This window comes from Salmo salar, chromosome 11 (assembly GCF_965601325.2).
Source record: "Salmo salar chromosome 11, fSalSal1, whole genome shotgun sequence".
In the NCBI taxonomy this organism is placed as follows: domain Eukaryota; kingdom Metazoa; phylum Chordata; class Actinopteri; order Salmoniformes; family Salmonidae; genus Salmo; species Salmo salar.
The window spans coordinates 22,880,958-22,897,500 of NC_138301.1; the positions used below are offsets into that span (position 1 = coordinate 22,880,958).

General features: G+C 43.3%; 2 protein-coding genes across 3 annotated transcripts in view; both read left to right on the forward strand.

Annotated features, from left to right (window-relative positions):
• The first annotated feature begins 996 nt into the window (after nt 1-996).
• On the forward strand, nt 997-4,075 carry LOC106562274 (cytochrome b-245 light chain). The gene is made up of 6 exons (XM_014127044.3): nt 997-1,243; nt 1,679-1,748; nt 2,005-2,079; nt 2,246-2,329; nt 2,569-2,650; nt 3,055-4,075. Exons 1-6 carry the CDS (start codon nt 1,186-1,188, stop codon nt 3,250-3,252), a joined length of 567 nt encoding a protein of 188 aa, XP_013982519.1. The 5' UTR covers nt 997-1,185; the 3' UTR covers nt 3,253-4,075.
• An 834-nt stretch (nt 4,076-4,909) lies between these two features.
• The window catches only part of LOC106562269 (ribosome quality control complex subunit TCF25), a 33,527-nt gene continuing 21,893 nt past the window's right edge, over nt 4,910-16,543 (forward strand). The window contains exons 1-8 of one of the 2 annotated variants that reach the window (XM_045689181.2): nt 4,910-5,268; nt 5,696-5,833; nt 5,987-6,055; nt 6,242-6,363; nt 6,494-6,559; nt 6,645-6,727; nt 15,453-15,583; nt 16,178-16,277. In XM_045689181.2, coding sequence (XP_045545137.1) covers nt 5,053-5,268; nt 5,696-5,833; nt 5,987-6,055; nt 6,242-6,363; nt 6,494-6,559; nt 6,645-6,727; nt 15,453-15,583; nt 16,178-16,277 — 925 coding nt within the window. In that variant the 5' untranslated portion in view covers nt 4,910-5,052. The remainder of the gene's footprint in view (nt 5,269-5,695; nt 5,834-5,986; nt 6,056-6,241; nt 6,364-6,493; nt 6,560-6,644; nt 6,728-15,452; nt 15,584-16,177; nt 16,278-16,543) is intronic. The other variant, XM_014127035.3, reaches the window with a different exon arrangement.

The window sequence follows — 16,543 nt, forward strand, 5'->3', positions numbered from 1 at the left end:
GGCTATAAGAACTGGTCATCTAGTGCATTGGGGTCAGAGAATAAAACGAGCAGATTTCTATAATAGATTCAAGGCATAATGTACAGACAAGGGTATGGTAGGATGTGAGTTGTGGAGGTAAACCTAGGCGTTGAGTGACGATGAGAGAGGTTTCGTCTCTGGAGGCACCAGTTAAGCCAGGTGAGGTCTCCGCATGTGTGTGGGGTGGGACAAAGAGCTATATAAGGCATTTTGAGCTGGACTGAGGGCTCTACAGTGAAATAAAACAATAAGAACTAGCCAAGACAGCAGTAGACAAGGTATATGCACATGATGGCACAAACACGTCTCATAAAAAGTACATCTGTTTTTGTTTGGTTATCTTTTGGAAATTGTAGAAATAAAACACATCATCAGAAGTGTACACTTAATTTGAGGGCTTAGGGGATAGGGTGTGTCTTTTTAGTGTTTGGACCATACTCGAGATACTTGTCTCTCTGCCCTAACAATGGAGTCGTTGTCCACAAAGCAGTACAGATTAATAAGCATAGGTGGCTGTCCAGTTTCTGCCTATCCTCTCTTTGGATTGGTGGATACATCTCATAATTTAAAAAATGTTTGAATATTAGATGAGGGTTGTTGACGTCAAACCGCCTTTATTCAATGGAGAGAGATGCTGCTAGCCACATGCATAGCCATCTCGAAACAACTGATATAAAGTGCTTTTTTCTCAAAGTTGCCGGGATGTCACGTGTCCTATTTATATTAGTACACTCATAACTTAAGCATTACGAAATTTCTATTCGATCAAATAAACCTCACTTAGCAAATAAGCCATTACATTTTTTGTGGACCAAATTCAAAACGCTTATTTGCCTTCATAAAACAACTTGGTGAGCGAAAGAAACGAAACAACGTCATCTGCTTGTATAATACAGATTTTTGCCGGAGTTGGTGCTCTCGCTTCGCCTCTTCCTCTCTGGTTAAGGTTTACTCCTCCCAGGTCATATCCCCAACCTTTTTTTCTATCGCTCCGCTCAGACGTTACGAGACCGAGGGCCGGACCAGGCGGCTGCTACCACCCACCTTTGTTCCTCCAAAATTTATACATTTTCACTTTCCATAATAATCGAACGTGACAACCGCAATCAGTTGGATAACTGCCGAGCACAGAGAGGGCTTCTGTCGGGTCCGAACGGAGACAGAATGGGGAAAATAGAATGGGCTATGTGGGCCAATGAACAGGCTCTGGCGGCGGGGCTCAGTGAGTAGAGAACTTTTGCCAAGTTTAGACATCTGAGTTTGGTATTTGTATAATGGTATCAACTGTTAAAGGAATGTGTAATCCCATTAGTTATGAGTTATTACTGTATAAGAATATATGTGTTTTTCCAGAATGGTATGCCTAACAAACACTATTCATTAAAACCGACCAAAAACAAAATGTATAAATTGTTCCAGACAAAATTATTACAAGTAATTAAATTATATTGGTAGTGAGAATATTTGTAAAAAGAAAACATATTTGTATAAAACACTACATCAAATCAACTTGGGGAAAAGAAGTGTACAAATGATTTGGTTCTTGGCACATTTCGATTTGAAAGTTACAGGATACAAAAAAAGTGTCTTCATCTGTGACTTGCAGGAACTGTTTTGATAAACGAAATATTTTCTTCTTCCTACTTCCTCATTTCAGTTCTCCTTACTGGTGGCATAGTGGGGGTGGCCGGCCAGTTCAGGGACTGGGAGTTTGCTGCTTATGCTATGTATCCTTTCACTGGGGCAGAGCTGTCTCTTACGGGTTAATTCCATGCACAAAATTGTATCTATTGTCGTGATTAAATGCTGATTTACCCTTGACACGTCACAAGGAAATGTTTGTAGATGCATTACAGGCATCTACGCCATAATTTATCTTATTTGTGCATTTATGTCCAGATGAGACCCAAATGTATATTTGCATTGTATAGTGAGGTCCAGGTGTACCCGTTGTTGTTGAGTAACCTTGACTGATGTGCCCAGAGCTGCAGGGGTGTTTGTCTGTCTACTAGAGTACCCAAGGGGCAAGAGAAACAAGGGCACCAGCGTAGAAAGAACGTGAGTACCCACATACACCATACCAAGCTGACGTTTCTGTAAAGTCACTCTAACAGTGATGCAACAGATATGATTCCACCAGTTGAAAGCAAGTCATAAGCAAGTCTTCATCACTGAAAGTTTGAAAGTTCACGATAAATAACTCTTAATATTGTGATTCTTCCAGGGGTCAGTACTGCTTCACTGTCTGTGTGAAGTCATTCGGCCCACTGACCAGGAACTACTATGTCAGAGCGTTTCTACATGCAGCGTGAGTACATTCTGTGTCAGTCTAGTCAGATCTCTGGGCTGAGACAACATTCTTTCCCTTCACTGTCTCCTTCCAGCTGTAGCAGATACAGGTTGTGTCATTGTGCACAGTCATTCTTGACACCATCTTCATTGTTTAAATATCACATTGCATGTTATCAGTGCCTTGCCTTTGTAACACTCTTTTTCTGTGTCTGTGTCTGTGTGTGTGTTTGTGTATGTGTGTGTGTGTGTTTATAGGATCTGCGTTCCTGGTGGTTTCATCCTTGCAACTGTTCTTGGCTGTGTCTGCCTCGGCATAGCTAGCCTCATCTACCTTGCGGTTAGTATTTCAAGTATTTGAAAGTATTTGACTCAAGTTATGTGGTCAGACAACAACAAAGTAGTGTTGTTGTCTGACCGCCATATAAAGGTAGTGTGATAAATCTAATTGGTGCAATATCAGCTGATGCTATCAGTTGATGCAACACTCAAGTTTCCTGTATGAACCTACTGCCCTTGATTTACAAGGAAGCGTTTGTTTGCCCTCTGTTATTTTTATTGAGTCATTATTAGCTAGTTAAGAAACCCAGGCTGTCAGGGGAGTGACTTGGCTGTTATCACCTATTGTTGTTGGGAATGCACTGCGTGCATGTTTCTAGAGAGCAGCACCAAAGCAACCCATTTATCTATGTTATTGAGGGAGCCTGAATGATCTTTTGTCTATTGTGTCTGTATGTCTTCCAGGCGGCCATCCGAGGGGAGCAGTGGGAGCCCATCCTGCCCAGGAAGGAGAGTGCACGTAAGCCGGTGGGAGAGAGCATCAAGCTCCCTCCCCAGAACCCTCCACCACGCCCACCCGCAGAGATGCGCAGGAAACGGGCAGAGGACCTGGAGGCGGCTGCCTATGTCAACCCCATCGCTGTCACTGCCAACGATGAATAGATCCCCTTACTGTCCTTCCTTCAGGCCTGCTGGGCTAAGCTCACTCAGGTTAGCTTATGGTTCCACTGAGCCCCAACCAAAACAGATCTACAGTGGAGCCCCACCCAGGCCATGCTCAGTTCCGACTGCCATTGGCTGAGGGCCGAATCCTAAATTGAGATACATAAGCTTGCGTAACTTAGGTTTTGTGTAAATTGGGCATTGGCGTCAATGGGAATTTTTTATGGATTGGTATCAAGTTAGGAATCAGGCCTCGGAGAGTAGAGGGTTGTGGAGAGGACACACTGCTGCTGATGTTTGATGATGTATAAGGGATTGTATTGAACTGAGATGTTGCTGTGCCTTAGTTACGGCAAAAGGTTTGTGTCCTATATCTCTGCACCACCTGCTACAACTCTTTCAGTTACAATAATTTTGGTCCCCAAAAGGCTTTGGAATGTAAATGGAAAAGTTTGTATTCTTGTTGTGACAGTAAGTTATTTTGTGAGTAATTGGATGAATAGATGTAGATGAGAATCCACCACATTTACTGGCACAGACATAATGAAATGATTTTAAAAGAGAATGAAGAGCTATTTATAAATTTTGTATCCTCAAAATATACTGAATTCTTTTACACTGGAATGTTAATTGTTTATAAGCAAGCACTGTTTTGCGTTATCTCTTTCTCTTTTTGGCCGGTTTACTATGTCAGTGGCCAACTAGCTGTATTATGGACAGTTGTGTATTCACCTCTCTACAAAATAATGTATGTCTATGTTTTATGCTTGTTATGCTTTTGATACAATCTGAAAATAAACATAGTTATTCTAGTTATTTAAAATGTGCATGTTTACCATATAACTACAATGAATGTTTATGTCTGTTTCATCATTGATGAACTGTGGGTTTGGAATGACAATTACGTGTCATGTCTCAAGTTTTACATTTCCTCTTTTGTAATAGTTCCTATGAACCCTATGCATTTAACCGTTCCTTCTCACAGCGCAACACACAAAGGCGCTCACACACTTTATTACGACACATTGGAAATTCCTGCGCTATTCAGATCATACACAGCCACAGAGATGTCATACATTAGTTATAACAGATTATACAGATTATGTTTATATACCCTAAAGACATTTCCAGTTGTTGTGACATACATGTACATTTCTTTCCTCCACATGAAGCACCTGCTTCATTCCTATGGTCACAGTTGACCTTTACCTCAAGAATGAGGAATGCAATGTGTGTTTCCTTGAGTGCTCTGGGTTTGGCAACCATTACATCATAACAGCAGCAGGAACAGGTGCAACTTCCTTATTTGTTTATCTGTGTTATACTCAGTCTAATTTATTAGTTATAATGGCCATTTCTTGACACCATAACACATAAAAGGTATTGATAGACCCAGGGCAACCCTTGTTAACAACAAAAAGATGCATTGGTCATAGGCTTTGAAACCATTAACTGACTTTACAGCAACAGCCTTGACAGTGATTGCCGCTTGACAGTGCATGCAGATAATAGTTGAAATGTTGAAAGTCGTTAGTTCCCTTTTGTGTTAACTAATTTCAGGCATTTTCAGAGCGTTTGTCCTTACGCACTACTGCCACCTAGTGGTACAAAGGTTAACGGCAGCGAACTGTGATTATCAAAACGAAAATAGTTGGCATGCACCAAGATTGTCTACATGGAGTACCCGTAGAATAAACTCTTTGGCATGCGGATTTTGCTCTCATGTTGTTTATGGCTGGAGCTGGGTAAAATCCCAATTTAAACCATAGCCCATCTTCGTGACAACTCTGTCCCGGGAAGATGTCGAGTCGTGCTCTGAGGAGGTTGAAGGGGAAACAGCGGGGGCAGGAGGCCCTGGACCTCGGGGATCTTGTCCCAGGTGAAGAGCCAGGGCCAGAGGAGCAGGCTGCGGATGTTGAGGAAGAGGAACTGGAAGAAGCTGTTCTCCAGCCTGCTAAGAGCAGCATCAGAAAAGCTAAGAAGAATAAGAAAAACTTAAGCAACATTTACGAACTGGTGGAGTGTTTATCTTTTTCTAACACACATTGCAAAATGTTTAAGAAATGTCTCGCTAACTGCCACGTAGCTCCAACCCCTAGACTACATAACTGTGTGACATAGCTAGCTAGCTTGTTATGCTAGTCAATTAAAAAAGCAGCAGGACATATTGACATATGCAGACTGTCAACAAATCAAACCAGCATTATACTGACTAACCGATTTTGCCTGGCCAGACAGGAGTCATACAGTACACCCTCTTGCCTTGACCATATGAATGTCACTAGGATGGGTTGGAATCCCAATGCTCCCGCAAGAACAAGAAAAAAATGCAGAGACTGACCAAAGATTAATTAAAACTATGTGCAATGTAGAGATTTAGTCTCTGATATACAACCTTAACCTGAGCCTTTCCCTTCTTCTTGCTGGAACCATGTCGCTGCAGATATGTGATGCAGAGAAAGCCACGACGGATGAAGACACAGTGAAGCCAGAAGAACAGAATGGTGATGAAAGCAAGGAGAAGAGTGACAGCGGGGAAACAGAGAAGAGAGATGCCCAGCCTGAGACAGGTGCTGCGAAGGTGAGGAGAGAGACGGACTCCCCTGATACACTGTAGCCTCCACAGTATCATGGGGTATTGGGAGCCCCTTCCTCTTCAGTCTTGTTGTTATTATGCATGATTGATCTAGTCAAAATGTTTTGAAGAGTTGTTTAAAAGTTTTTATGTTGTCAGTCCGGAGATAAAGCGAGCAAGAAAAAGAAGAAAAAGAATAAGAAAAAGAACACTACAGGAGATAAACAGGTATACAGTCCATCTTGACAAATCACTTACACATATGTCCCCCAATGTGAGGGCGCTGTTGTGCACAATGCCATATTAACCACTTGCTTTAGCAGCATTTTATTGTATATTGAGGCTATGGGGGTGCTGCCCTGATGCCGTCTCACTCATTCACATAGGCTGCTCTGTCTTATGTGTGGTTGTCAGGAGGTAGCTGGGGATGACATCGACGCGCTGCTGGAGACCATAGAGCAGTCTAATGGACTGACCCTGCAGAGTGAGGGCTGTGGAGGCTCAGACAACAGGCCTGTACTCTATGTGGAACACAGGTGAGTAGGAGCACAGCACAACATCAGGACTCTCCGTGGGGTAACGTCATCCAATCAGAATACACATCATTTATGGCAGTCATTTATCAGTGATAGATTTGATTGGGACTTACCCTCTTTTGTTTGTCAGGAACCTGAATCCTGAGACGGAGTTGAAGAGATACTTTGGAGCTCGAGCAGTTCTTGGAGATCAAAGGTAAGATCTATACAGAACTCCTTATCAGTGGGGGTGCTACTATTAAAGGTTACAGTGTAAGGCCATCTCTTCATTCTTTCCTCAGACCTCGTCAGAGACAGAGACAGTTCCATCGCAGCACCTGGATGACCATCCCTAAAGACACCTGGCCACGCTTCAGTCGCCCAGGTCAGACCTACACTCAAACTCGCACACTCGGCAGCCGCTCAGAATGCTGAAAGCCTTGTGAATACATACTATTTATGCAACATTTCACAGAAATATTTTTGTGGATGCAAATGTAACTAAGTGTCTCCCATGACAAAGTCACAAAACATCAGTCGACCAAGAGTCGTCTGTTCTTTCGACAAATCGATTGGTCGAAATTTGAAAACCCTGCATTTTTCCATATATTTTGGGGTCCCGAGTGCACAGCAGTCTAAGCCACTGCATCTCAGTGCTAGAGGCGTCACTACAGACACCCCGGTTCGAATCCAGGCTGTATCACAACCGGCCTTGATTGGGAATCCCATAGGGCGGGCGCACAATTGGCCCAGCGTCGTCCGGGTTTGGCTGGTATAGGCCATCATTGTAAATAAGAATTTGTTCTTAACTGACTTGCCTAGTTAAATAAAGGTAAAACAAATAAAATATATATATGTATATATTTATATATACTATAGACACATCCTATGTGTTTTAATGAAATCAACTATATGCACTGAGCTTGTTTCATGAAATATTTAAGACACACATCAACAGTGTGTTGCTGAAGCCATTTCTGACTGAAAAGTTATGTTACAGAAATCCCTAATTTGTTTAGGAAAAACATTCCCTATTCCCTCAATGCTTTCTATCTCTACGTGACACATGTATGCTTCGCATGCACGTGACCAATAGGGCCTGACCTGTAGCATATCATCATCCATATATATCTACAGAAATAAGACAGTTCCTGCTTTTGTTGCCTGTTTGAGTGTTTGTGTTACGGTGTTTGTCTTACGGTGTTCAGAGTTTGTTATAACCAATTTATTGACGTGATTATGATAGACAAACACCGTAACTCAAACAGGCAACAAAAGCAGGAACTGCCTTATTTCTGTAGATATATGGTGATTTATAAAGCCAGGCACGTTTAACAGTTAGGCTATTGATTTTAGACCTAATTAAGTGGGGGTTTCCTCTCTCCTCACTTAGTCAATTAAGGCAAGGGCTGTTTTCTTGTCTCCTAACTCTGCTGCTGCCTCTGTCGCATTGTTATCAACACCAATATGCCGGCTTTGTTATTAGCAACGTGGTCTAGGAAAAGGCGACCACTGTCCAACGCAGGAGAAACCACATTTGTGATAAAATAATATTATTTTTATTTTTGTTGCACCATTGTTCTTACATAATATAACCAAATACAATTTATATATATATATATACATATGTTTATGTTTATGTGCTTCTGCTCAACTAAAGAAGTCTCGGTTGACCAAACAGTGGACCAGTGGACTAAATGGGGTCAGCCCTACCTCATACACTAATGTACTGTAACGATGATGGCATAAATTAAGTTCATGCGAACAATCGAGAGGCATGGCAGGATCCCCGTTTTTTTCTGGGGTCCAAACAGAAACTGAAAAGTAAGCCCGGTATACAGTATGAACATTATATTTCAATATACCGACGGTATGATTTTCAATACCATTCAGAAATGAATAATACCAAAACAAAGTAATACTTTTTTTGGGTTAAGGGCACCTCCGCCTCGTAAGGGTGCGTACTACTCCACTGCTTATAAATATCATTTAAGTATAACCTCTTACATCTAGACGTTCCGCTAGCGGAACACCTGCTCCAATATGTCTGTCAGACATATCAGTGTGGATGACGGATCACCAGCTCAAGCTGAACCTCGGCAAGACGGAGCTGCTCTTCCTCCCGGGGAAGGACTGCCCCTTCCATGATCTCGCCATCACGGTTGACAACTCCCTTGTGTCCTCCTCCCAGAGTGCTAAGAACCTTGGCGTGATCCTGGACAACACCCTGTCGTTCTCCACTAACATCAAGGCGGTGACCCGATCCTGTAGGTTCATGCTCTACAACATTCGCAGAGTACGACCCTGCCTCACACAGGAAGCGGCGCAGGTCCTAATCCAGACACTTGTCATCTCCCGTCTGGATTACTGCAACTCGCTGTTGGCTGGGCTCCCTGCCTGTGCCATTAAACCCCTACAACTCATCCAGAACGCCGCAGCCCGTCTGGTGTTCAACCTTCCCAAGTTCTCTCACGTCACCCCGCTCCTCCGCTCTCTCCACTGGCTTCCAGTTGAAGCTCGCATCCGCTACAAGACCATGGTGATTGCCTACGGAGCTGTGAAGGGAACGGCACCTCCATACCTTCAGGCTCTGATCAGGCCCTACACCCAAACAAGGGCACTGCGTTCATCCACCACTGGCCTGCTGGCCCCCCTACCTCTGAGGAAGCACAGTTCCCGCTCAGCCCAGTCAAAACTGTTCGCTGCTCTGGCACCCCAATGGTGGAACAAGCTCCCTTACGACGCCAGGACAGCGGAGTCAATCACCACCTTCCGGAGACACCTGAAACCCCACCTCTTTAAGGAATACCTAGGATAGGATAAAGTAATCCTTCTAACCCCCCCCCCCTTAAAAGATTTAGATGCACTATTGTAAAGTGGTTGTTCCACTGGATATCATAAGGTGAATGCACCATTTTGTAAGTCGCTCTGGATAAGAGCGTCTGCTAAATGACTTAAATGTAATGTAAATGTAATATCCAATGATAGGCGTGGCGCGAATTACAAATTCCTCAAAAATACAAAAACCTCAATTTTTCAAACATATGACTATTTTACACCATTTTAAAGACAAGACTCTCCTTTATCTAACCACACTGTCCGATTTCAGCGAAAGCAAAACATTAGATTATGTCAGCAGAGTACCCAGCCAGAAATAATCAGACACCCATTTTTCAAGCTAGCATATAATGTCACAAAAAACAAAACCACAGCTAAATGCAGCACTAACCTTTGATGATCTTCATCAGATGACACTCCTAGGACATTATGTTATACAATACATGCATGTTTTGTTCAATCAAGTTCATATTTATATCAAAAACCAGCTTTTTACATTAGCATGTGACGTTCAGAACTAGCATTCCCACCGAACACTTCCAGTGAATTTACTAAATTACTCACAATAAACGTTCACAAAAAACATAACAATTATTTTAAGAATTATAGATACAGAACTCCTTTATGCAATCGCGGTGTCCGATTTTAAAATAGCTTCTCGGTGAAAGCACATTTTGCAATATTCTGAGTAGATAGCCCGGCCATCATGGCTAGCTATTTTGACACCCACCAAGTTTGGTACTAACCAAACTCAGATTTACTATAAGAAAAATTGGATTACCTTTGCTGTTCTTCGTCAGAATGCACTCCCAGGACTTCTACTTCAATAACAAATGTTGGTTTGGTTCCAAATAATCCATTGTTATATCCAAATAGCGGCGTTTTGTTAGTGCGTTCAAGACACTATCCGAAGGGTGACGCGCCCGGCGCGTTTCGTGACAAAAAAATTCAAAATATTCCATTACCGTACTTCGAAGCATGTCAAACGCTGTTTAAAATAAATTTTTATGCGGTTTTTCTCGTAAAAAAGCGATAATATTCCGACCGGGAAACCCTGTTTTCGTTCAAAGACGAAAAAATAAAAACATGGAGTCGTCTCGTGCACGCGCCCCCAGTCTCATTGTTCTCAGATCGACCACTATCCAAATGCGCTACTGTTTTTCAGCCATGGCCTGCAAAGTCATCATTCAATGATCTGGCTCCTTCTGAGAGCCTATGGGAGCGTTAGAAAATGTCACGTTACAGCAGAGATCCCCTGTTTTGGATAGAGATGATCAAGAAGGCCAAGAAATAGTCAGAGAGGGCGCTTCCTGTTTGGAATCTTCTCAGGTTTTGGCCTGCCAAATGAGTTCTCTTATACTCACAGACACCATTCAAACAGTTTTAGAAACTTTGGAGTGTTTTCTATCCAAAGCTAATAATTATATGCATATTCTAGTTTCTGGGCAGGAGTAATAATCAGATTAAATCGGGTACGTTTTTTATCCGGCCGTGAAAATACTGCCCCCTATCCATAACAAGATAACTATAAGAAATCTAAGATGTGTCAGTAAATTATATCCAGCTCAGGGATCCAATAATGCATTTGATTTGCTAACTTTTTTGCTAGATGTCAAGATCATGCTTCTTGGTTACAGCAGAGACATTCAATCCCTTCCTGGATCAAGATCCATGTTGACTAAATGGTTGCGTGTGTAAATAAAAAATAAAAAACATATTTATTTATATTCATTATTATTTGAAATAGCGCCCCTTATGTGCATTTTGGGTAATACCGTATATCCCGATATGTTACAGAGACGGTATGAAAATCGGGACACTGCCCAACCCTACAAAACAACACATCAAAACAATAGTCTGCATCATAAATAAATCAATACATCACAACAAACATTGTGTACTGTACACATTCACACTGCTCTACCATTAAAATGTACAACGATACAATATTACAGTGTGTGTGTGTGTGTGTCTCTTCGCAGTCCACGTTGTGCTGTGGGGTGTTATGTTTTTGAAATCTGATTTTACTGCTAGTTTGGGTTACCTGATGTGAGAGAGTTCCATGTAGTCTTGGCTTTATGAAGTACTGTGCGTTTCCCAACCTTGTTCTGAACTTAAGGCAGGACTCTACAACCCTGTTCCTGGAGAGCTAACGTCTTGCAGGTTTTCACTCCAACCCTAATCTAGCACACCTGATTCTAATAATTAGCTGGTTGGTAAACTGAACCAGCTTATTTACAACTGGAGTTGGATTGAAAACCTACAGGAGGGTAGCTCTCCAGGAACAGGGTTGGAGACCCCTGCCTTAGGGACTGTGAAGAGACCCCTGGTGGCATGTCTTGTAGTGTATGTATGGGTATCTGAGCTGTGTTAGCTGTTGAACAGACAGTTTGGTGCTTTCAACACGTCAATACCTCTCACAGAGACAAGTAGTGATGCAGCCAGTCTCTCCTCTACTTTGAGCCAGGAGAGATTGACAGGCATGTTTTTGAAATGAGCTCTCTGTGTAGTGTACATTTAAGGGCCAGCCACGCTATAGCGCCAGACTTCACTATACTGTAGCTCCAGTTCTCTGAAATACATTTTGAATGGCCAGTTTCTATTTATTAGGATTTAATCAATTATGCTTTATTTAACTCCCGTCTCCCTGGGCTGGCGCCTCTGTGTTGCGCAACAAGGCAACAGTGTATCTCCATTATCACATTTGGAATTCTCATCGGACTCTAAGAATCCTGGTTCAGTTTGGGTAGCATGTAACCAATCAAGAGTAGCAGCAGAAAAAAGTCCATGTTAACAGCAGTGAGCAGCCTGAAGCCTTGTTGACAGAGACAGCTTTTCTGTGTAGGATCACACTAAAGGCTGTGTTCTTAAACGCTGCCCTATGACGTCTTGTTAAAAAACAGTCCAATCGCCACATATCGTTAATCAAATGCTGCCTTGCCCTCTGGCTCAAAGACTCTATTGATGTTTGGGAAAGACTCCATTGATGTTTGGGTCCATAGTGCCCTGGGTGTTGTGGGATACTGGGCTGTTTAACCCAGAGCTGAGGGTGGAGAAGAATCCGTCTGTTATGTCAGTGTTAGCTTCTCCTCAGGGTGTTAAAGCTCCCCCAAACTCAAGGCTTATGCAATCACCTGACTGGAGATTTGTTCTGGGAAATATATTTTCCCTCACAAAATATAGATGGGTAATTTATTTATATTTTACCTCTCACATTTTGAGTAGTCTCAATGCCTTAGCTTGTATGTGGTACACCATGACTGCTGTGTCACCATGAAATGCTTCCCTCTGAATCCACTTCTCCTTAGCCCAAAGTGTTCATTCAAATTCTAGGGTGCTATACTGTACATGGGCATAGAATCAGTGGGACAGATTGCAATTTTTATTCCACTTAAATATCTACAGTGCATTCGGAAAGTATTCAGACCCCTTAACTTTTTCTCATCAATCTACACTCAATACCCCATAATGACAAAGCGAAAACAGATTTTTAGAAATTAATTGAAAATAAAAAACAGAAATACCTTATTCACATAAGTATTCAGACCCTTTGCTATGAGCCTCGAAATTGAGCTCAGGTGTATCCTGTTTCCATTGATCATCCTTGAGATGTTTCTACAATATGATTGGAGTCCACCTGTGGTTAATTCAATTGATTGGACATGATTTGGAAAGGCACACACCTGTCTATATAAGGTCCCACAGCAGACAGTGCATGTCAGAGCAAAAACCAAGCCATGAGGTTGAAGGAATTGTCTGTAGAGCTCCGAGACAGGATTGTGTCGAGGCACAGATGTGGGGAAGGATACCAAAACATTTCTACAATCAGACCTTTATGGTAGAGTGGCCAAATGGAAGTACATGACAGCCCACTTGGAGTTTGCCAAAAGGCACCTAAACACTCTCAGTCCATGAGAAACAAGATTCTCTTGTCTGATGAAACCAAGATTGGCCTGAATGCCAAGCGTCATGTCTGGAGGAAACCTGGCACCATTACTATGGTGAAGCATTCTGGTGGCAGCATCATGATGTGGGGATGTTTTTCAGTGGCAGGGACTGGAAGGCTAGTCACAGGAAAGATGAACGGAGCAAAGTACAGAGAGATCCTTGATGAGACCTGCTCCAGAGCGCTCAGGACCTCAGACTGGGGTGAAGGTTCACCTTCCAACAGGACAACGACCATAAGCACACAGACAAGACAACACAGGAGTGGCTTCGGGGCAAGTCTCTGAATGTCCTTGAATGGCCCAGCCAGAGCCTGGACTTGAACCCAATCGAACCTCTCTGGAGAGACCTGAAATTAGCTGTGCAGCGACGCTCCCCATCCAACTTGACAGAGCTTGAGAGGATCTACAGAGAAGAATGGGAGAAACTCCCCAAATACAGGTGTGCCAAGCTTGTAGCATCATACCCTAGAAGACTCAGCTGTAATCGCTGTAAGGTGCTTCAACAAAGTACTGAGTAAAGGGTCTGAATACTTATGTAAATGTGATATTTCTAAAAACCTGTTTTTGCTTTGTCATTATGGGGTATTGTGTGTAGATTGATGAGAAAAACAATTTAATCCGTTTTTGAATAAGGCTGTAATGTAACAAAATATGGAAAAAGTCAAGGGGTCTGAATACTTTCCGAATGCACTGTATATCTATATCGAATTGACTTATCATTATCTTTATTCCACATGCACATCTATATCAAATTAATGCAATTTCAACATACTGCAACTGTATACACATTTAACCAATAATGTGTATAGATCCTGGATGACTGATGGGGCGCTGTATTGAAGCCACCGCGCAGCCATCTTGGTACTCCTCCTCAATTGTAAAAATGTTGGATTTTGGAAGCTCTAGAAATGCATTTATTATTGTCTATATTCGTTTTTGATTTATTCTAATACAGACACTTTAATGCATACCTTTAGGTTGTATTATGTGAGCTAAACATAAAAATGAAAAAATATGTAACATTTTCCTTAAAGCATTTTTTTTGGTGGTACTAATGTTACTGTCTCCACTACAACAACAAAATATTTAAATACATGTCATTTTGTCCTTTTAATTGAAATACTGTCGAATTCCATTCATTCATGTGGAGGACTGCTCCTACTAGGGAAGGCCAATATTGCCGACTGGTGGCTTCAAATCACATTTTATTGGTCACATACACATGTTTAGCAGATGTTATTGCAGGTGTCAAGAAATGCTTGTATTATGAGATGAGTAATGCAAAATATGTAAACATTATTAAAGTGGCCAGTGATTTCAAGTCTATGTATATAGGCAGCAGCTTCTAATGTGCTAGTGATGGCTATTTAACAGTCTGATGGCCTTGAGATAGAAGCTGTTTTTCAGTCTCTCAGTCCCAGCTTTGATGCACCTGTACTGATCTCACCTTCTGGATGATAGTGGGGTGAACTGGCCGTGGCTCAGGTGGTTGTTGTCCTTGACTATCTTTTTAGCCTTCCTGTGACATTGTGTGCTGTAGGTGTCCTGGAGGGCAGGTCTTTTGCCCCTGGTGATGCGTTGGGCAGACCGCACCACCCTCTGGAGAGCCCTGAGGTTGCGGCCGGTGTAGTTGCCGTAGCAAGCGGTGATACAGCCTGACGGGATGCTCTCAATTGTGCATCTGTAAAAGTTTTAGGTGCCAAGCCACATTTCTTCACCCTCCTGAGGTTGAAGAGGTGCTGCTGCGCCTTCTTCACCACACTGTCTGTGTGGGTGGACCATTTCAGTTTGTCAGTGATGTGTACACCAAGGAACTTGAAGCTTTCCACCTTCACCACTGCGGTCCTGTCTGTGGATAAGGGGGGGTGCTCCCTCTGCTGTTTCCTGAAGTCCATGATCAGCTGCTTTTGTTTTGTTGACGTTGAGTGAGAGGTTATTTTCCTGGCACCATACTCCCAGAGCCCTCACATCCTCCCTGTAGGCTGTCTCGTCATTGTTGGTAATCAAGCCTACTACTGTTGTATCGTCCGCAAACTTGATGATTGAGTTGGAGGTGTGTTTGGCCACGCAGTCATGAGTGAACAGAGAGTACAGGAGGGGGCTGAGCACGCACCCTTGTGGGGCCCCAGTGTTGAGGATTAGCGAAGTGGAGGTGTTGTTTCCTACCTTCACCACCTGGGGGCTGCCTTTCAGGAAGTCCAGTACCCAGTTGTAGAAACTTAGCATCTGAATGGGCAATACATAGCATCAGCAATCCAGGGTTTATATACGTCATTGCATGTAACTCACATAGAATAATACTGTCCGTTATATTTCCTCCCTCAGGTATCTCAATGACCCTACTGGAGTCCAGGGATGGTCTACAGTACTTCACCTTCGAGCACAGCCGGGACTACCAGCAGATTCAGTTCAAGTTCCTGGACTCAGTGGAGTCCATGGATCCCAACAACATTGTGGTAAGGCTACACCCACGGTCTCAGGGAGATTGATCAGCAAAGCCGTGATGCATGTCTCAAATATCTAGGACAACTGATACGCATTAATTTAGATTCTAGATAAATCCTGACTAAGATTCTAGGTCACGGCATGAGAAACTAGAGGTAAATTCAGTTGAAATTTCAGGTTGAGGACATACATGGTTTCTAATGTTTAGACAAACGGTGATCCTCCTCCCTGTCTCCCCCATAACTCCCCCACCTATCTCCCTGTCTTCCCCACCTGTCCCCCCCACCCTTCTCCTGTCACCCCCACCCTCCCCACCCTGCCCCTGTCCAACCCATCCTCCCCCATCTCCCTCCCCGTCTCCCCTACCCTCTTCCTGTCTCCCCCATCCCTCCCCCATGTCCCTCACTCTCCCCCTGTCCCCCTGTCTCCCCAACCTCCCCGTCTCCACAACCTCCCCCCCTCTCCCTGTCTCCCCCTCCCTCTCCCTGTCTACCCCAAACTCCCCCTGTCCACCCCACCCTCTCCCTGTCTTCCTCTCCCACTGTCTCCCCCACCCCTCCCTGTCTCCCCCACCCTGTCCACCCCCACCCTACCCTCTCCCCCAGGCCCTGTTACAGATGAACCCCTACCACATTGACTCCCTGCTGCAACTCTCTGATGTCTGCCGCATACAGGAGGACCAGGAAATGGCCAGGGACCTAATCGGTGAGTGTCAGGGACCTGATTGGTGAGTGGGACTCCTGTCTTTGCTCTGGTTGGCAAGGAGGGTCATACTCAAAGCTCTGATTGGTTAGTTGGGGATCCTCTCTGCTGTATCCTCTTGTTCAAGGTTTGTAAATGTGTCTTGAGACCCCTTTGGTATGTTTCCTTGGACCCTTATACAATTTCATCTAGGTCCCAGATAAATAGTTGGAATAAGTTTATGTAACATTATTCTTGATAAACATCGGTGTCCTCTGTTTAATAGGTTA